At 42.7% G+C, this 21,432-nt stretch overlaps 1 protein-coding gene across 3 annotated transcripts in view; it reads right to left on the minus strand.

Moving 5' to 3' along the window:
• Positions 1 to 2,332: 2,332 nt before the first annotated feature.
• The window catches only part of osbpl5 (oxysterol binding protein-like 5), a 43,397-nt gene continuing 24,297 nt past the window's right edge, over positions 2,333 to 21,432 (minus strand). For all 3 annotated transcript variants that reach the window (XM_068722791.1, XM_068722789.1, XM_068722790.1), the window contains 21 exons: positions 19,642 to 19,797; positions 19,326 to 19,399; positions 17,972 to 18,052; positions 17,521 to 17,622; positions 17,001 to 17,204; positions 16,541 to 16,625; positions 16,261 to 16,423; positions 10,868 to 11,081; positions 10,286 to 10,470; positions 10,099 to 10,180; positions 8,931 to 9,029; positions 8,652 to 8,748; positions 8,406 to 8,504; positions 6,631 to 6,728; positions 6,392 to 6,481; positions 6,149 to 6,285; positions 5,586 to 5,765; positions 5,265 to 5,394; positions 4,840 to 4,954; positions 4,653 to 4,755; positions 2,333 to 4,236 (listed from right to left, as the gene is read on the minus strand). In XM_068722791.1, coding sequence (XP_068578892.1) covers positions 4,101 to 4,236; positions 4,653 to 4,755; positions 4,840 to 4,954; positions 5,265 to 5,394; positions 5,586 to 5,765; positions 6,149 to 6,285; positions 6,392 to 6,481; positions 6,631 to 6,728; positions 8,406 to 8,504; positions 8,652 to 8,748; positions 8,931 to 9,029; positions 10,099 to 10,180; positions 10,286 to 10,470; positions 10,868 to 11,081; positions 16,261 to 16,423; positions 16,541 to 16,625; positions 17,001 to 17,204; positions 17,521 to 17,622; positions 17,972 to 18,052; positions 19,326 to 19,399; positions 19,642 to 19,777 — 2,610 coding nt within the window. In that variant the 5' untranslated portion in view covers positions 19,778 to 19,797 and the 3' untranslated portion in view covers positions 2,333 to 4,100. The remainder of the gene's footprint in view (positions 4,237 to 4,652; positions 4,756 to 4,839; positions 4,955 to 5,264; positions 5,395 to 5,585; positions 5,766 to 6,148; positions 6,286 to 6,391; positions 6,482 to 6,630; positions 6,729 to 8,405; positions 8,505 to 8,651; positions 8,749 to 8,930; positions 9,030 to 10,098; positions 10,181 to 10,285; positions 10,471 to 10,867; positions 11,082 to 16,260; positions 16,424 to 16,540; positions 16,626 to 17,000; positions 17,205 to 17,520; positions 17,623 to 17,971; positions 18,053 to 19,325; positions 19,400 to 19,641; positions 19,798 to 21,432) is intronic.

Below are 21,432 nucleotides of genomic sequence, written 5' to 3' on the forward strand. Positions count from 1 at the left end.
TTGTTTTTTGTCTGAGCTTTAGAGGAGCTGGTAAGCCGATTTTGTTTCTCGTATTTGTGCTTAGCTAAGCTAATTATTGCTAAGCTAACCACGTGTTGGGCAAAAAAAAAAAAAAAAAAAAAACATATTTCCAAAAAGGTCAAACTTAAATTTTCAGCGAGGAGAAATCATATGAGAAACATTTAAACTGACATGAGAAATGTATGAAAAAAGTATTTAGTCTGGCTGATGTCATATTCTTCCACTTCTATGTGACTCAGTGCTGTTTTAATGTTTCCCTCGATGTGTTCATTGATACTGGCTGTGTGTGGGATGCTGTGCGTTAGCAGTATACACCCCTTGCTCGTCCAGTGCCAGGAGAAGTAAACAGACACCAACACGCTTGGAAACAGACAAAGAAGGATCCAGGGCAGGGAAACTGTTACAAACTCACTCACACAAATTGAAAGGAACCTCCTTTGATGGAGTGCTCCCTGCCTGGAAAATAAACACACACACTCTCCTCTGGCCTAATTTGGACCGCTGGCCTTCCGTCAGCCTTACACATACAGTCGGACATCACAATGGCCCAGTGTGCACCCACTCAAAAATCCAGCTAACTGTAGAATAGAAACAAACCACGTGGGATGAGTCTGCCCGTTGATCTATACCCTGCTACCAATCTGCCCACTCTGCTGCTTCAATAGAAAACAAAACATGTGACTATTATGTTTAGATTTAGCTACGAGATGGCAGAAATGTGGATTTGCTGGTTTAGATCTGAGCTGCTTTGGTTCGGTCATAAAGAGTATATCCAGAGTGACACAGTGAAGACATGTTTGGGTTCAATCCCTTTGTTTCAGCAAATGCCTGCAGACTCAGAGCAAAAAATGAAGCATATTATAAACTCATTAATGGTGTCAATTTAACCTGTATAGTACGTAGCATTGCTGCAGGCAGTATTAATGTAATTTCTACCATTATTCAGGAGTGGCAGTTTTCCGCTTAAATAAAAATGAAGGCATATCTGTTGTGTGACACGCGAGTGAAAACCACATCTGATACACATGCAATCTAGACGGAGGGGAGGGGGGGTGGTGTTGTTCAATTGTGGTTTGGGTTCATTCTATCACACATTACAGCATTCGTCATTGCAGACACAATTTACTCATTACCAGTAATGAGTAAATTACAAAATGAAGTTGTGTTAAAGCTATAACATGTAATTTCTTTGTCGGTTGATATCAGAAGAATAACATGTAATTGTCTGACTGTTTTAAAGCAGTTATGTTAAAGAACAAATAAACACCCACAACTCCTCACAAACCTGCAGGACTTTGCTGGATTTTGAATGAATGCAGCTCAAGGTAAGTTTCATAACGGTCACACAGCAGGGACACTTCATGTGCTTCACACAGAAGCACCTGAAAACACACAGTGATGTTATAACCCATCCTCCACCGCTTTGTATGAGACACTTAAAAGTGCCCATACCTTGAGCCTCGGTGTTGTTTGACCTGGGAAATGAGAACAGGCTACTCGCCCTGCTTATTGGCTGGGAGTTACACCGCCATTCAAAGTTTTTAAAAAAGTCACAGTACCGTTTTTTTAAATAAAAATAGTTTGTGATAAAAGTCATAGCATAGTAGGTCATACAAAATAACAGTATGGCATGTCATGAAAAGTAAAAAAAGTCATAGGCTATTATGTAATTAAAAAAATCTAAATTACATGGTATAGTGGTATAGTAAGTAAAAAAATATATAGTTTAGTTTGTCATTAGATAAAAAAAGTCATAATACATACGTCATGAATTAGTCAAAGTATAGTAAATCATAAAAAGTAAAAAAAAAAAAAAAAAAAAAAAAAAAGTCAGATCCATCAAAAGAAATGTCATAATTGTAACAGTGGATCATATTTTAAAAACTGATCAAACATTTCGTATGCAAATCTTAATTAGCACAGCTCTTAAATAAATGGTCTTAAGTGAAACATACAATATTTAACTCTGAAATGTAGTGAAGTAGAATGAAATGGAAATACTTAAGTACAAGTACCACAAGATTGTACTCTAGTAATAACTTGAGTTACTCATGTACTGTACATTACTTGAGTAAATGTATTTAGTTACTTCCCACCACTGTTTGTAACCAACACCTGGAAGATGTTTCAGCTCGACTGCTGCAGTGTAGTTTTTAACAGTCCTCCGTTTACACACATCAACATCCCCCTCTGCTGGACAATATTGACTACAGCAGAAACTATTTTGTTCTGTGAAGTATTTCTCGATCTCTTGAACACCAGAGGATATTTGTTTTTTATACAAGACATTAATGACAACCAAATGCAGTGACAGGGTTAAAATGTTTTACTGTAGAGCTACAGTACGCAACAAGTGTGAATGAAAACATCGGGCAACTTCATGTTTACTGTAGTTTCGTTCAATATGACAAAAACATCTGGCATGTAGAATCCCCACAACATGGCAGTAGAGTAGAAAACAGGAAAAGAATGAAAAGAACAAACAAATTAAGGTGTAAATAAAAGCATTCAAAGAGTCTACTTCCTTCTTGTGCTCTCTGATTCTCTCCCATTGGGTAGATCAGGACTGGCAATGGAGACTGAAATTCAAGGGTTAAAAACCAGTAAGAACCAAGATCACAGATCTGGTTTTGTATAGCACAACCATAATGGCTTACTCGCACACGTGCTCCTTCACACTCTCATTCACTCACACATACAGTCACACACACACACACACACACACACACACACACACACACACACACACACACACACACACACACACACACACACACACACACACACACACACACACACACACACACACACACACACACACACACGACAAACTCACAACCCTGGGAGAGCAATTGTCGCCCCTGGTCTCCGTCCTCCAAGCTGAATTAGATTAGGAAAGTCAAGGTTAATCACCCAATAAATACATTCTGAAATCTCTTTTTGAAACACAGACCTCCAGACAAATATATACAAATTGATTAAAAGAAAAAACAAACGACTCATTACTAAGTGTTTACATCTTAAAACAGACACTTGAAAGTGGTGTGGACCAAGATGCACACACAAACCCCTTCTATTAGGCCAAAGTATAGAAATTATTTTTCATGTGTTTTCACTCGCTCTCTCTCTCTATCCCGTCTTCCACACGCTGCTTCTCTATGCAACTGATTGTACACACTAGTGTCATGGTCTAGACCAAAAGCAGTGCTATGCTATTATCCCTTCTGTTACAGCACTACAGGCACACAAATACAAAAGACACTCTGTTTGGCTCTCTGCCCTGCCTCATTCCCATTCTCCTTACTTCCTACGTGTCACTACAAACACACACAGTGCTCCCTGTAAACAAGTACTCTTTGTCCTTTCGGATTATAAATACTGTTTTGGTAAAATCATCATCATTAAAAGACGAGACGGAGTGTATTTGAGTGTACATTGATACAAAACGCACAGAATTGCACTGTTGGAAGATATTCCTTCTACATTTCTCTTGTTTTTCTTCTTCTTCTTTTTGGCTTCAGCATTTAAGGCCCAAATCTGGAGTGGAAAGGGAGTAGGAGAAGTCCAAGCGGTGATCTGCCTGCGCCAATAGGGCCTACTGTAGTGTAGGAACGAACAACACACATACAGGCACACTAACAGATAAACAGTATTGCAGGGCAATATAAAAAAGATACTAAGGAATGGTGAAACATCCTCTTTGTCATTTCTTTTTGCAAAATCATTCTTCATCTTCATCGTCATACATTTCATCTTTTTATTTAAAATCTTTTCAGCCATGTCTCTCATCCCTCATTTCCTCTCCAAAGTGTGTGGTGCCGGTGCTATTTCAGTCTGGCTACACTAGGGGGTGCTGTTCCTCTCTGCAGATGACTGACAGGCGGTGGCTGTGGCTGTGTTTATTGCTTTATTGTCCATGCTCCTCCCCTATCAGAGGAAACAAAAAGGGACAAAGTTGCCCTCTAAACACTGATCTGAGGTCTCGGCCCTCATCCGCTGATTGTAGTCTGTGCTTTTTTTTTTGGAGGGATCTGATGCCAGATCAGTGCCGGAGGTAAACTCCTCCCCGAGGAGCGGGCTCAGGTAAAAACGTAGTTGATTAGGAGCTGGGAGACGAGCAGGACACAGAGGATGAGACAGTGGCGGCCCGTTAGCGACACGCTGTCGTCTGTTGCTCTCCGACGGGTCAGCTGACGACTCAGAGCCACCAGGTTCCTAAGGAGAGGAAAGGGTCAGCGTGAACAAGGGCTTAACAATGCTCAGCGGGAATTTAAAAGAAACAATCGCAATAAAACACAAAACAACCCTCTTACAATGGAAAACTGTCTGTTTCAAGTTCTGAAATGATTTATCATTATAGTATAATTATGGATATTTTTGTAACAGATGCACTGACACCACTTTGTATTCATCCATCAGTGGATAATAATGTGAGTTTCTAATTCTGTTTTGAAAGCACATCATTCACTAGCCTTACCCTTAACTTAAACAAGACTGTTAACAACTGTTTTATTTTCACCAATAACAAAAAAATATACTCACGGTCCGACCTTAAGACATTATGCTTCCCCAATTCAATCCACATGTGTGTGTGTGTGTGTGTGTGCATGTAAATGTGTTTCATTTTTTACCGCTGGATGTCCTGCTGTGTCTTCTGTATGGATGTGATGGAGGCCTCTATCAGGGCAATGTCCTTCACCTCTTTATTGCACTGCGCACACTGGTTTGAGAATCCTGGGGACATGAGAGGCGAGAACATAAGACTTGTGTAGCACGGTTTAAGATGTTGTTAGTTTTGGACGTGTGTGTGCGCCTCACCTTCATTGTCCGAGGACTCGTGTGTAGGTTCTGGTGTGGTGCTGCTGCTCTCGGTGTTTTGGCTGCAGCTGGACGGCTGGCTGCTGGCCTTCCTTCGTTTGCCATTCATCTCAGCCTGGGAGGAGGCAGAAGAGTCTTAAGTGCAAATTATTCAAACTTCACTGCGAACAGAATTGACAATGAAATGCAAGCTGATGCAGCAAAGATGTGGATTAGCTGTCTGGGCATCACTGCAGGGAAATATCAAGTGAGAAAGAAAGGGGCTGATCATGCTTGTCAGTGATTTTCAAACACCTAAATATCAGGTGCAGTCTGGCTTGACAGGAGGCAGTGCAGCTTCCCTTTTGATGAAATGTCAGTGACACACCCATCAATAATAGATCAACATTGCTCTAGCTTGGTGGTGTGCGATTGGTCTGGCTAACCTTCTGTTGGCTGGCCCAGCTGTGGCTGTAGGAGAGCCCGTTGTGTTGCCTCTGGTTTCTCTCGTGCGTCTGAACCACTCCGTCCTTCTCAAACTGAACCAGACAGTGCTCAGGGTCCCACGGTCGTGTGCTGCCAAACAGGACAACATCATAAGCTTTGGATGCAGTATCATTTAAATATGAACACGTCATTGTTGCCATGTTTTTCCTCTCCTTGCTCTACAGCTCAATTGTTGTTATACTGACCTAAAATCTAAACTAAATAGGCTGAACAGTGTGTGCCATCCCCTGTGTTTTATTCTGGTGTGAGTGTGTTCATACTCCATGTGCCTGTAGGTCCACTCCGAGGTGACTGGGTCCTGATGGAAAAGTTGTGAGAGCCAGGGTTTGTCTCCCCTTTCCTTGGCCTCTCCCCGCTGAGCCTCCTCCAGCACAAACTTCTCCTGGGTGGCCCTCAGCTGGTCCCGGTCCATGATGGCACTGGTCACATGCTGCCAGAGTCTGTCAAGAGCATATCAAAATGACTTGTATATTTACATGTACATGTCACATAACCCAGCAGTAGTTTTGTAATTGTTAGCTTGCGATCCGGTTCAGGATCTTTCTCACAGAACCGTTAAACCGATAAAAACATCACTAATGGCTGCATCTCATTTAGGTGTGCCATTTTTCCAGAGCCCTGGTATTGTGCATGTTGGCTCACTGACATACATAAATGGAAACCATTGTTAATGTTGTTTATTACATCTACCCGCAAAATGTATGCTGAGAGAAATAAGATGATTGTTTCCTTAAATTACTGACCTTCAACTCAACAATAATGATTTAATGACATACATAGGTGACATATGAATAATCTTGAGAAATAAGCATTTGTGGTTTACCTTTCAGACTCAAACTCTCCCTGCTGCTCTATTTGGACCACTTGTCTCTTGAGGCGGCTGCTGCGAATGTCTGAGCTCGGGTTCCACAGCGTCTCCTGCTGGCCCGAGCGCTTCTCATGAATGAACACCTCATTGTCCTGAATTCAGCAAAGGCAACAACATGCTTCACTCTGATCCCATCCCACTGGAAAGCATCTATTGTTTTTGTGAATTTCCAGAACGTAACTGGATAAAAGCTCTCACCCAGTGTCCATCAACGGTGGCCAGTAGCTCCTCTCCCACGTAGATCTTCCCGCTGATCTGATTCACAGAGCAGGCGCCTCCAAGGAAAGGCTGCAGTCAAAGTGTAAACACCTTTACTTGACCTGCTGTTATCTCAGATTGTGCAGTATCGAATTCCACTAATTAAGCAACTATCATAATCGATGAAAAAATTAACTAGCCAGTGAACATTTACAAATATTACTTGTTGAAAAATGTACCTTGAGTTTGAACTCCAGCTCTGTGAAACATTTGGTTTTCTCACACTCAATGGTAACCTTCCCACCCAGCTCCAGTGTCATAGTGCCGTACAGGATACCTACAGGAGGCACAGATACAGTATGACAGCATCAGAGCAACAGCATGAGGAGAATAACTAAATCCTGAAGGAAGCTGCAGATGAATCATACCATTCGCCGAGTGGACGCACAGCTGAGAAAAAAAAAAAGTATGATCTAGTGCCGTGGATTGGTGCTCGCTGTGCCCTCTCTCAACCGGGGCAGACCGTTCTCAGTGCGAGGGGTCGGCAGTGAAGTAAGCAACCCGTCTTGAAACCAAACCTCGCCTCTTTTACCATGTCATCACCATTCATATCTATACAACCAATGTGTTCATGATTAAATTGTTGGCTAGAGCACAGTAGTGAGGGAAGAAGTAGCCTCCTCAGATCTTCTATTTAAAAGGAGCAGTGTGGAGGAGATAGGGGGATCTATTACAAAATAAATGGAATATAACATTCTTAATCATAACGATATTTTCATCAGTGTATAATGACTGGAAACTGAGAATTGTTGCATTTCCATTAGCTTACAATGAGCTATTCTTATCTACATCTAGGAAGTCTGCCACGTTGCAGTGCCACATTTCTACAGTAGCCCAGAACGGACAAACCAAACACTGACTCTAGCGAGAGCCTTTAACATATTTACTTTAGGCCACCAAGCCACTACATCCTACACACTGGTCCTCTAAGTAATACCAGTAAAAATAAAAATACTCTGATAAAAGTAGAAGTCCTGCAGACAAATGTTACTAAATTAAAACTAAGTATGATCATCAAAATATATTTAAAGTACCAAAAGTAAAAGCATTCATTATGCTGAATAGCCCATTACATAATAATATAGGCTATATTGTTTATACTTATTGATGCATTGTGTTCATCACTTTCATGTTGCAGCTTGTAAAGATGGAGCTAATTAACTACTATATATACCTAATAATGATATACTACTTATTAAAACATCATAGTTTAAGTCTGTATTAAGACTCTGAATCTGCAAAGTAGCTAGTGATTCATATTGTCAAATATATGGAGTGAAGTAAAAAGTGCAATATTTACCAGGAGATGTAGCGAAGTAGAAGTATAAAGTAATATATAATGGAAATACTCAAGTAAAGTATTTCCAAAATGAAGTCAATTGAATTCATGTTTGACAGGTCTATTGTTTGGACAGAGTAGACCGACGACGAATGAACTAAAGTGACATTGTAACAACGTTACAGGATTTATTTGAATTGATTAGTAGTGCCAGAGGTCTCTTAAGAAACAGAACCTGGTGCACTCACAATATCCTATCTGCCCCCGAGAAACTGGACGAGCTTCTGTTTTCCAAGCCACTCAACAACGTCCTATCCTTTCTGTAATAGATAGGGTGCTTAAAGTCTGTGACAGTCTGTCCTTGTTTTAATTGACTCACAATTGTAACTGAATAACACATTATAATTAACATATTTCAACCATGTAATTAGCTGGCAAATGGATCCAATAGTATTCAAGAGGACAGTGAAGGTGACCGTTACGTTTCATATTAACAAAATTAGATTGTTATTAATATAACAGGATTAAGAGGGACATCAACACCAAAACTGACCTTTTGTTCCCGCTTAGAAAGTTTTTTTTTCCTCAAAAAGATTTTGGGAAACCTACTGACAATGGTTACATAGAAACAAGGACATGGAGAGACAATGAATGGTGATGGTCAACAATATTTACCTTTGCAGTGAGCGTACGGCATGGTGATGACATACTCCTCGTCCCTGCCCAGGAACAGCAGCCTGGCTTTGCCATCCAGAATAGCTGACAGAGAGTTACCTACAACGGCAGGAGTGTGAAGCACCAAATGAATACCACAGCAGGGTTCTGATATTGGTACTTGTATTAATGCCCTTGCATTACTTTAAATGTATGTCTATTGGTTACATTGGACAAACGGATCACATATTGTAGTGTGCTGTGTACCATAGAACTTCGATTTGGCCAGGATGCTCCCACTGATTGAAAACCCATCCTTCCTATTGCAGATATAAAAGGCAGAGATGGGCGGGTGATGGGACACCTGGCAAAGACAAGAGAGAGACATTTGAGCAGCAGTATGAGAAAAAGAGGTGTCAGATCCCCTGGCACATATTAATTTTAGACTTGCTGCATTTCACAGGTTTGTGCTCTGTGAAATACTTCACACATGGGAAGAATCATGTCCTCTGCATTTACACGTTCTAGCTATGAATCTGGTTTCACCTGTTCAGCGATGTAGAAAGTGCAGCTGTTGGTTTGAGGATGAAGCCAGCAACAGCGAAATGTTTCCCCCAAGATTGGGTTGTAAGGCTTCTTCAGACCCTGGAAAATACAAACACATGCAATCGCATTAGTATCAATGTAAGCATCTTCTGACACAGGGACACTTAACCAATACCTGATGGTGAGGACCAGTTACATTGCAGATGATCACAAGATCAAACTGGCCTCACCAATTGAGATTTAAACAGTTAAGTCACAGATAATAAGAAGAAGAACACATTACCAATAGTCTGGACTCAATAATTCAGCAGGGAATAATGTACATCATTGCATGAACAGTCCTGTAGATGTCCTAATAATGATCAGTTACCAAGTTTCTACCCATCCATCTCCAGTGAGCCTCCTAGAGGTAGTCCGCCTAAAAAGTGTTGAGCGAGCCCAATTTCATTTACAGGCGTTAGCTGCTGGCTTATGTTGAGTGTTTTGCTGTCTCTGAGGAAATAAATTCCTAACGAGTGGAAACAAGTAGGAAGTGTCTCCTGACGTTTTCACGGCAGAAATCGACCCAGAACAGAGTGATTTGTCAAGCGGCAAAGAAATACAGTGTTAGAGAATTTCATATTAAAAGGTGGTGAGATCAACAAGGGCAGCGCTAAAAAACAAAATGCTAACATTCAAAGACTGTCTCACAGTGCTCCCAAAACAAGCGCTTCCGAGAGCCTGACAGTAGAGATTCTGCTGAAAGCTTTGGCAAAAGCCTAACAGCTGAATCCTCTGGGTACTGCTGATCTTTGAGATGGTAAAATGGAATATGAAAGACCACTACGCTATAGTTATTATCACCGCCATGAGAATCATGCAATCACAGTGTGTGCGCACTCTACTGAGTGCACCTCGATAGTTATTTAAGATTTACTGTATTTTATTAATTAATACTAATTAATTAATTTGAAAAATAAGTGTACTTTTAGTTTTTACTGATTAAACTGTCAGATTCTTTATGTAAAAATACTTTGAAGAGAGTTAATTATGCAACAGCTGCCAACCTATCATCTTTAAAAACTCTGTACCCCAAAACAGGTGTTGCATCTTATAATCAGGGCTGTCCTATATTTGGGCAACTATGATAAGAAAGGGCCATCTGGGACAATAATGAAAAAAATCTTACCTTGGGCTTCTTGTAGAAGCCAGACAGGTACCATCTCAACACCTGCTTGATCCGACCATACCCACTCTCCTCCAGTGTAGCTCTGTGGCAGAAAAGAAGGTGAAGGAGACACAATTATGACAAGAAAATCAGACAGATTGTTGCGGCTCACTTTAACCTCCAAGTATAGCGATTTTAAAATACTGACTGTGAGAGCAGGTCCGCGTGGTAGTAATAGTCAGACAGCTTGTCCAGGAAAGAGCGAGGCTCCAGGATGAAGGTGGGCAGCACCACCTTGGACAGGTCCATGCCCGGCCGCAGCTGCTTCAGCAGGGTCCAGATCAGGCCCTTGTTCTCCTCTGATACAGTCTCCACCTGGGACGCCTCGCCAGCCTGAAGTAACACGGACATGAGTGCACAATGAGGGTATGCTAGAGCCACATTGATGGCTCTCCGGTCAGAGACCTGGGGTGAGCAGCTGGGACATGCAAAGAGAGAATTTCCCAAAGGCAAGCAGTTACGTTTTAATTAAATATTGGGCCAGAGCAGGTAAGAGAAGGTGATGAATTGAACAATGGTGGATACAGTATGCCTGGAGTAGAAAACAGTGCTTTCACAACCCGACAGAATACTTGGATCATTCAAAACACTGAAGATGGATTTGTTTTTGCATTTTCTTGCTGCTATTTTGAACATAAAAGGTACAAACTACTGTGAGGGAACTGTAACTCGAACAAAACAAGACAGAGCGAGCTGCATAAATACGGTAGCTGTAAAACCAGCCACTCACCTCAGCCATCTCCTCTGTGCTTTGCTCTACATAGGCTGTGGCCTGTGGCCCTGGGGACAGCTCGTCTGATTGGTCCATGTCACTCTCCTCCGCCAGCCTTCCACCGTTCTCATTGGCCGGGATGTCCCAGTCATCATGAGCCTCGCGCTCCGATTTGTCTGAAAAGCCGTCATGCTCCATGTGGTGATTGCCCAGCAGCACACTGTCGTTCAACCTACCAGAAACAGAAAAGAAGAGAACACCACGGTTATAATATTCATAAGCATCCCTGTTACTCAACCGCTTTATTGCTACTGCGTGTCCATCTTACAAACTTATTCTGGAAATAATGTAATAAATTACAGATGAAGAATAGTCACAGGATTTAATGAGGTAGATTCCCTAAAAAAAAACCTAAAACTGTGCGCTGATCTTTGACAGGTCGCATCATAATAGATTTGAATTGGTATCATATGCAGCTCTCATGATGTCTGCAAGTCGTTACAAGGAGTCATTCAATTGACAGTAGCTTGAGGAAGTGTTAATGACCGTTATTAGACATAACATGACATTACAAACATCTTATTCAATTTGTAATCAAATCTCCTCCTCCTCCTCTTCCACCTCCTCCTCTTCCTCCTCCTCCTCCCAGCTATGATGAGTAAGGCCACTGCGTCAGAGACTATCCACTATAAAAATCTGGCTGACCTGGATGTATTTAGATAATGTGACCCGTCTGGTTGCCAAGACAACCACACCACACCATCTCATCCTCATCCATCTCCCATTCACTGGGTCTGAATGTGACTGGTTAAATATCAGGGTAAATGTATGCATGTGCATGTACTTTATGTAAAGTACATGCACATGCATGCATATATTGCTGTACATGCAGACACACACCTGCACACACACACAACGTTGAAAACTGGATCCTATGCTGATCCTTTATTTTCTCAATGTGGAATGTTCCAGTCTTGGACACATCAAACCCAGAGTGCAGATCTGTCAGCACTCTGACAACCAGAAAAAAGTTGAAAAAAAAAAAAAGGGAAACACAGTAAAGAAAGTCACGCATCAGCTTTTAAATAGCCAAAGACAGGAAAAGCAAGAATGAGAGAAGGAAAGGGGGAAGGGGGAGGGGGGAATCGATACCTAATAGGGAACATCATGGTTCCAATCCTTCAACCATTTTACAAGTCAAACAGTGGATGTCTGTGTACTCTGGTGGCTGCACATGTCCAAGAACATACTCAAGGGGACTCACAAGCAGACAGACACACATATGAAAGCAGGTCTTAAATCATAAGATGCATACTCAAAAGGTTTTAAGTCAGATATTTCACAGATCCTCCACACTTGGGATCTTAACAAATACAGTCAAACATTGGGAATCAGATGAAGGTACATGTAGTGTGTCACGGACTATGAAAACCATATTCAGTTATGGGATTGTGGTCACAGACAACAATGAAATAGCTTATTTGCCCGAAACAGTGGAAGGGAGTTCGGTTTTCAAAATGCCTGAGGGCTCGACAGACGAGAACAGTCACATTCTTGCGCACTCTGTGAATCACTAACCAAGCAGTAACGTTATTTAATAACCCAAACACGCCCTGGTACAGAGGTGGCTTTCCTTACCTCAAAGACATACAGCATACAGACAAACTCTTCCTCTGGAAACAAAACACCAACGACGATTTCCCCAGTAAATTGAAACACAAGCGCCGTCCTTCCTTATCTCCTCTCTTCCGTGTGTGCGAATGTTTTTGATCCAGTCACTAAAAAGGTGCACTTTCCTTTCCTAGACTCTGGCACACCTGCTTCCTGGATGTGTGCGTGTGCATATTTCTGTCTGTGTGCCAATGTGTCTGCATGTATGTGTGTATGTGTGTCTGTGTGTGTGTGTGTGTGTGTGTGTGTGTGTGTGTGTGTGCGGGCTTGCGGCGGCTGTGTCTGCCGTCTCTTTCTGCCTGGTGTACGGCTCTCATTCTACTTCATCTTCCTGCTCCTCTGTCAGTCATGTGATTGCAGGGGCTGCTGTGACTGGCTGAGAGAGAAACCGGAGAGGAGGGAGAGCTGGGATGGATGGCCAGAGGGAGGGTACAGCCATGGAGGAGGGGAGGAGGGGATGTCTAATGTGGAAGGTAAACAGCACACAAACAGCAACGCCCACGTTCAAGAGGAAATGCAAAAAATAACTATAATAGATAAGTAACATGTATAAAGCATGTAACAAAAGGCAGACAAGGTTGCATTATAAGACTTGGTGTGGCTGATAGTTACATAGCTTACTTTATTTCTTATTCGCATTTATATGGTTCCAGACTTCTACTGGCCACCACCTATGGGTGTTAGCTGCCTTGCAGATTAAATGCTAAGGAATAACTACTTGATCAAATTGTCACTATTTAGGAAACTATTTCAGAATGTGGATACAATTTAAAAATCTGCTAATTAAGCTGTATTGTGAATTTTTTCACAATTTCTTTCCACTTTCGAATCCAAGTGGAGCCCGTTGACCCAGATTTGAATGGGACATAAGGAAAGACGACCCAGAGGGACGACCATGGACGCTGCGGTCAGCAGGCTGAGAAAGAGGCCGAATTTCAAAACCCTGCCCCTCTGGAAGCAACCTATAATTTGCTGAATAGCCTCCACTCTCTTTGACTGACTGAGTCGAGTGTCATGCCCAGGTAACCTACCCTCTGACTGGGTGAAAGATTGCTCTTTGAGTAGTTCACTGCAAGGCCTAGTTGGCTCACATGACCAAGTGGCATAGCTGTATCTCTGACTGCCTGTTGCGCAGTTGGAGAAATAGTTAACCAATTGTCCAGCTATGGTAAGATTGTCAAACCTCTGGCTTGCATGGGAAAAAGAGCGGCTTTGGGGGGGCGACCACGGGGGCTAGTGCTCTTGGCACCTGACAAGCCGGCCGGGAAGGAGGCCGGCTGCGCTGCTTATTGTGCCCAGGACAGCGAGGGGCTCAAGGTTGTCCACTTGGGCGATCAGGTGGATAAGAGTGGTTGGGAATAAAAAAGATCAAAAGATCCCTCTGCTTAGGAACTATAATCAGGCCCTGTCGCAGGCCAGTAAACCGCTGTCTGGCTTGATCTGCCTGCACACTGCCCAAACATCTGACCGGGAACCACTGGAAGTGTATGACAACACCCCTCCGACAGAGGGGACTGCGCCAGCAAAATCTGGCGATGTACCATTGTCACTGTTGATATCAACCTTCCAAACTCCCTAGACATGAAAGCAAAAGCCTGAAGGGATGCATCAATGAGGGTCTTGGCAAAGGGGTCCACACCAGATTCCTGGAGTCAGTATAAGGTGACAAAAAGAATTACCGATATGTGTACGTGCTGCTATGTTAAAAATCCTAGCAAAGAGATCCTCAATCAGTCAACACTGAGGATGGGGCAGCGGGCATCAGGTCTGAGAGCCTCATCTGGTGACACTATCATAGAGGCAATGGTAGGATTGACTGGGGCCATACGATCTAAGCCATAATTTCCTGGGTCCTGCATTGCAGCCGAATTCCTGCAATCACTAGTCTGATGGGAGAACAATTTAGAGTCTAACCAGCACTTCTGGAGCTCTTCAATATAGGGCTTAGATGGAGGGACTGAAAAGGCAGAGGGCTGTGGCATCTGCCTGAAAAAAGCACTCGAAGGAGCTGCTGCCACAGGAGCTTCATCCAGCCCTAGGCGGACTAAAGCCCTCCGAAAAGCGGGCTTCATTGTGGCACGGCCAGCCTCTGATCCATATACCTACCATCAGAACCCTGAGAAAAAGCATCAGATGCCCTGGAGGTTGTATCTCTATCATCGTCATGCCCCTCATCTGTAAACAAACTGCAGGACGCAGCAGTTGGTAGTACATCATCCTCTTGACAGGACGAGTCCCTTGTGGCGGAGTATTGAGCAGGATCTCTTTAATCTGCGCAAACTGATGAAAGACTGCCGACCTTGAGAGCCAAAGCGTGAGGTTTTCTTACTATTTTTGGTGGAACATGTGAGACCGCAATGAACCTCTTAGATGTTGTTAGGTCTGCAGCCACACTAGCAGGCAGCAGCCCAGTTTCACCACCTATCTCTGCAAGTCTTGCCATTCTTACTGACAGTGGCATATAACTACAGATCACACAAAGGTCGTCGGGTACGCCCACCATGAGGTGCTCGATTCCCAGACAGGCCGGGAACTGATCATGGCCGTCCTCAGTGTGGAGGGGGCCCAAACATGTGAGTTCAACATGTTATAAAGCGGGTCAATCACAAAAAATAAACACTGATTAGATGAGTAACACAAAAACAGTATACAGCCAATATACTAAGGTGTTACTTTCAAGAAACTACAGTTGAAATTAACACAAATTCACAAATGTCTACAATGCAAGACAGCCACTGCAAAAGCACAGTGCAAATTAGGCTAAGCTACCGCGGCGGCATAGTGCATCAAACAATTCTACACAATAGCTATCATATGTTTGCAGCTTTACACTAAAGCACTGCTTAATTAACTTAATATGTGTGGCCAGGTTACATCAATAACCTACCAACTAACGATGTACTCACCGCCGTTGTTGTGTCCCTCCGAGAGCAGAGAGCCAACAGCATAGCAAGAGGCAAAATACAACCATTTTAATTCAGCAACGAGCCGCCGGGCTACTCACCTGTCCAACAGTCGTTCAGCACGAACTGTAACGATGAGATCACCAATATCCGTCCAAAATAAAAATAGATAATTAAGCTTGAAAAACAAGGAAGCTTGCCTCAGCCTCTGGTGGACGAAGAAACAAAGCACCAACCCTCAGGTTACGAAGCTACAAGCCAAATTGACCTACTATCAGTTTCTTTATTTGCGAGAAGATAGAAAGAAAAGATTGCGTAATGTCATGAGAGTTTTGTACTGGGGCGTGCGTCATACATCATGGCATGGTCATAACTTTGTTGGTATAATGACTTGACCTGCAAATATGGGAGATGGAGATATCCAGTGCTAAAGCACTGCAATCTGGAGGTCAGGAAGAATGAAATAGAATAATATATGTGAATGTTAATTACAACTAGCACAACAGCAAACATATCTATCACAGCTAACCTTGTCTGTTGCATTTGTGGCCGGTGTTTTGCACTTAGCCAAGAATAATTCTGGGAGTTTCTTCAGCTGCTGTTCTGAGTTGATGATCAGGAACCACAGAGGTATTTTAGACATAATATCTGGGAATTTCTGACAGCAAAAACGCGTCCTGTAGAATTACTGTCAATCTTGCGAGTAAATTGCCGTGCAACAACTTGGAGTTTAATTACAGGAAACATAAATCATCCAATAACTAATACATGTAAGATGAAGATAAATGATGCGTGAGGCGCTTTAAGTGTATGCAGCTGTATGAGTGTAGTACTTACTGTAGCAGCTCTGCATCAGTGAGTGCAGTAGACTGCAGCAGGTGGAGTATATGGGAGGACTCTGACGATGTGCTTATATCTCCTTCTTTCCCACCTTTGGCTGTCAGCTTGTAGAGACTGGAGCAGCTGAGTGCCAGCTCCAAGGCATCCATCCAGCACCGTCCTGGAGAGACGGACACATTTTAGAGATGGGAAGGAGCGCATTCAATAGATCCTGCTCATAAAAATAAATACACTAGAATGTACATTTCCAACTATAACGACCAGACACACGCCTCACCGTCAGACTCAGATGCTGCTCTGAAGATCAGGTAGTTGCTGGGTAGCGGCTGCGTGATGGAACCAACGTTCTCTCCTTTGGGACCCTGAGCATATGGATGAAACAGTGAGTCACGCTTCATGCCATTTTAGTCATGTTGCACCAACAGAAGCAAATGGCTCTCAAATCAGTTTTTTGGAATAAACTCCAGATCTCACAACCAAAAAAACGCTTTCTGTACAGCTTCAATGCTGGTTAGACCATTTTCTCTTCTTGTATTTTGCAAAAAACACAATCAGACTTAATCAAAACTAACATCTAAATATAGAATTATCCCAGTATTGACTGAATAGTTTCATTTAGATCTTAGTCTGTCTCACTATGATGAATAGTGAGGAAGACTGAAGTCTGTAGACATGTTGATCATCTGTTATTACTGGCTTTAAAAAAAAATGCCAGTGAGGCTACAAACATGTCTGACCTTAAAGGCCCAGATGGATTTGTCCAGTGGGTGATAGAGCTTGAAGCAGAAGCCGTCCTTCTTGGAGGGTCTCTCAATCAACTTGCAAGCACTGAGCAGGACGGTGCCCACCCAGTGGTCCGCTTTGGGGGTCTTATAGATCAAAAGAACTCCGGGCTTCAGTGCACACCACAGCTTGGTCCAACTCTTTAAAGAGCCACGGATCTAAAGGAGGCCAAGGGATGAGATAGCAGGACATTTTAGTATCAGACACTAATGGGAACACAAGAAGTATGATGTTGCTTGAGTAATCCATATTCTACCGCTTATCTGGGGCAAAAAAGGCTAAACCTGAATACATTCTGAGCTGTACATAGTTTCATTGTTCATTGATTATTTGTAACAAGAAATGTGGAAGTTACAACTAGGATGATAACTAGCAAAAGGCATAAATGACAGATGATACAAAGACTGAATAGTGTGTCTCTACAGATATCAATATTCTGTGTCGATGTAGTAGCTCTAATGAACGTTCACACACCTTTAGCCAGTTGGACATGATGACAACACTGGGATCCTTTAGTGCACTAAACAGTTCTCTAGCTGCCCGTTTCTTCTCTTGTCTGTAGTTCTGCTTTTGGAGCTGTGAAACAGGAAGAAAAACAGATGAATGAGTCATCAGTCTTACTGGTCAGGTGACTGATCTGACATTACCAACACTAGATGGTAGCAGAGTTAACCAAATGCTCACAATCACACTGTTGTCTTTGGTTAATCATTAACATGATTAATTGTTGATCATTTGAAATAAACAAAGGGGGAACACATTTAAAATACAAAAAGGTTCCCAAATGTCTCATGTATATTCATCCCACTGAGTTTAGACTGAGAGATACTGAAGAGCTAAATCACATGCACTTTATGACTCTTCCAATTGCACAATAATGCTCAACATTCTGCACAACCGTGTCATGTAAGGAAGTGATTTGTACCTTAAGGGACTCCTTACGGGCCAGCTTCTCTGTGGGGGAGGGGCAGTCCTTCTCAACACCATTAAACATCCTGGACTCAGACTGAAGGAGGGAGGAGAGGAGTCAGTCAGCGAGGATGAAGAGGAGGGAGATTTAAAAGACAAATACTGTTAACTATTGCAACTTCTGTTGAGATTTAGTTTACATAATCTAGATTAATGATTTCACTAACAATCTCACAACATTCTAAAAAAAACAACATTTGGGGTGACATTTTAGAATAGAATGGCACAACCCATTTAGACAAACAATTTACAGTTGTGATATACTGCCACAAGTTAACCGACTTGACTGGCTTGCATTCCAAAATGTAATTGTTCCCTTAGCTGTGTAGCTCATCTGATTTGCCATAAGTTTGCATGAAGCAGGCGGGCGGCCCTTTCAGTCAGAAAGTTAATTTAGCAGGCAGTTCTGGTTTTGTGACCACAAACTTCCTTGGTAAGAGATCAAAGGGAGATAGAGAGTCTCAGTGGTAAATTATACTGTGGTTTCCCCATAATGTTTTGATGTTGATGTTTGCATTACAACTGGTTCTGGATGCACTAAATCAATATGACTCACAATATTAATTGTTGAGCAAACATGCGTTTAGTCTTTTCTATTTGTGTTAAAGGAAGCTATTCTAAAAAGCGTGGTTTATTATAACATCATGCGAGCATAAGGCTGTACTCGGTCTCCTTTTGTCCCATTAGGGCTTTCAGGATTGAAGAAAGGGCAAAGGGCCAGAGATGCAGCTGCGTCAGTGAATTATTCCACGTATAAATAGGCGATATTGCGAGGCGAGGCAAAGCGACAAGAGGAGAGAACACAAGACAAGATGAGATTACCCGATTGCTATAGGAAACATTTATTGATCTCTACACAATAGTATTACTCAAGAATGGAAACAGATTGTTACGACTACTACAACACAGGCAGCACCAGGACAATAAAGGTCTGGGGTCAAATACATGGCTTGTGGTGCTGAAGACACAGTTCCCACCATGGCCCTAACATATAAAATTCCACATCTTTATTATAGTCCCTGTAACATCGTCCAACATCATAGGACTACTGCGTCACTTTTATAGGATGTACATTGGTGCAGTGTCAGGACTTAAATGCACTGAATGTTTGAAACAATGTGGGAACAACAATCTTGTATACTTAAAAAAAACAATTGTATTTTGTCTACTTAAAAATTCTTGTACATGTTTCAGGTTGATAATACTACAAGCAATCAGAGGAAAATCAATCATCATAGAATACAAAAGGACAGGGGCTCACCTAATGAGACAGTTAGAGTGAGCTGACCAATCAGGATCTGTGTTCTTACCTGGCTGCCTGGGGATTGGGCAGGACTAATTTCATTACTCAGCATGGAGAGACCGTTCCTGTCTGTGTCACTGCCTGGTGGGAACCCACAACACACAGTCACATACAAATGAACTGAGAATAAACCTGCTGACAGACAATTAAAGCATGGCAGCACCGGACGCAGATCATAAGCAGAAGTTTAGGCTTATTGATTTGTATGGAATAAGTACAGCACAGTGCCACAGACACTGGAATCCACTGGCACACGTCACTGAAATGTCATCATTTGTTATATTCACATTTCATTCGACAGCTGTGACTGCTTGGTCTTTTACCTGGGCTGAGGCTGTAGAGGTCGTTGTCTCCTCCATAAGACAAGTTCCGGGTGAGGGTGCGAGGGTCAATTGTAGGGGGGGAGGTGGCGTTGGGGCAGAGAGAAAACCTCCGATGGAACAAATTCTCCTCCTTCATCCTGACAACCTGCTCGTCCTCTGCAGGGACAGAAGTGCAGGGGGAAGAAAGGACGGAGGGGAAGATTTGGAAAGGAAGGAGGAAGTTTTTTTTGAATGGATTTTTGCATTCTTGTTTATCTAACATTAAGATTTTAAAACAGTAGAAGTGATTTATCCTGTCTTTGTAGCTCTTCTTCCTTTGAAGATAATCTTACTTGTTGTCCCTCCCTGCATCACTAACTCTTAAACTCCATCCTCGTCTCTTCTGTTTGTGTATATCTATCGGTCTGTCTGGACCCCCACACTTTCTCTCCTCCCTAACACCAACAAAGACTTACTGTACCAGGACACGTCAGCCTGTCCACATAATAGCGCTGTGCGTGGCAGTGACAAGCAGTTCAGACAGCACATTGTCAGTGTATGTGACAGATAGTGTCTCCAACCAAGTCCAGTCGCTCTGTTCACAGAGCATCACTGTCCAAGATGACCCCCACCACCATTGCCAGTCCTCCTCCATCCTCCATCCTCCCTGTCGGCCCGCAACAACAGGCTTCACTCTAGAAAATTGCTTCGCCCCCGAAAATGCTGCTTCTTCAGTCATTCCCTCGATATCCTCAAGGATCCCGTCTACTAATGAGATGCACATTTCAGCACACAAAAGGGGACAAATGCAGCGACTGCATACAGTATGTGGGCAGGATCAAGTTGTGGCTCTGCGGCTTCATGTTCATTTACAGCAGTGAGTGGATTAGTCATACATTCAGCCCACCATGCCCAAGAACATCAATAAACCATACAGGCATACAGTATGCATACTGTATATAAGAGTGTGCACAAACAAAGACAGAGCTGAAGACAGAAAGTCCTCTGTGAATCTACGTGATGTTAATGACAAACATGTTTTTCTTCTTTGATACCAAGAGACACAATGAAAATCAGTTTGCCTGTTTACTCCTCTTTCTCCCTTGTGCCTTGTTTCGTCCTGTACTGAGCTCAGTAACTATTGACAAGTGGCAAACTATTCATAGCATGTCATTAACAACTGCTGAGGATCACGGCTGTTTCCGGACAGATTTACACAAAATGCTTGTCGTTCAAATGGGTGGTGGGCTGATCATAGTCAACCGGAGCCGACGGTAAAACACGGAGGCTAATGGAGCGAAGCTGCTGTTGCCACCTGGGTCTATCTGGACAGCCACACTGTTCTCTACTCAGATCAATATAATCCCATTTGTCTTTCTTTCAGTGCACCGACACATACAGTAGACAAGACCCTCTGACTCCCAGCCTACGGAGCAGTCTCGCCTACAAGCCCTCAATTACAACACCCAAGAACGCCGCGTTACATAAAATTCATTGATAGAACATTTTCACAGACTGATTCATCATTTAACTCTCCCACATCATTCAACTGTGATTACACTGGTGCGTGAGGAGAGTGCTGTTTCTCAAAGTGTACATACTAGTAAGCGATGGAAGTAAAACATGTGGGTTGACAATGGCTTAAAGGGTGGAGGAGTCTTTGCGGTTAACAAACGGTACCCTTCCTCTACAAGCACACATATATGCACATATTAAAAATACACAAGCACACTCGCATCCATACTCGTCACACCACTCCCTGCTTCCCTTCGTTTTCCACTCTGCCTCTGTGACTCATTCTCTCAGCCTCCT

This window comes from Cebidichthys violaceus, unplaced genomic scaffold, assembly GCF_023349555.1.
Source record: "Cebidichthys violaceus isolate CVI_PGR_0920_01 unplaced genomic scaffold, fCebVio1.0.p SCAF_3, whole genome shotgun sequence".
NCBI classification, from domain to species: Eukaryota; Metazoa; Chordata; class Actinopteri; order Perciformes; family Stichaeidae; genus Cebidichthys; species Cebidichthys violaceus.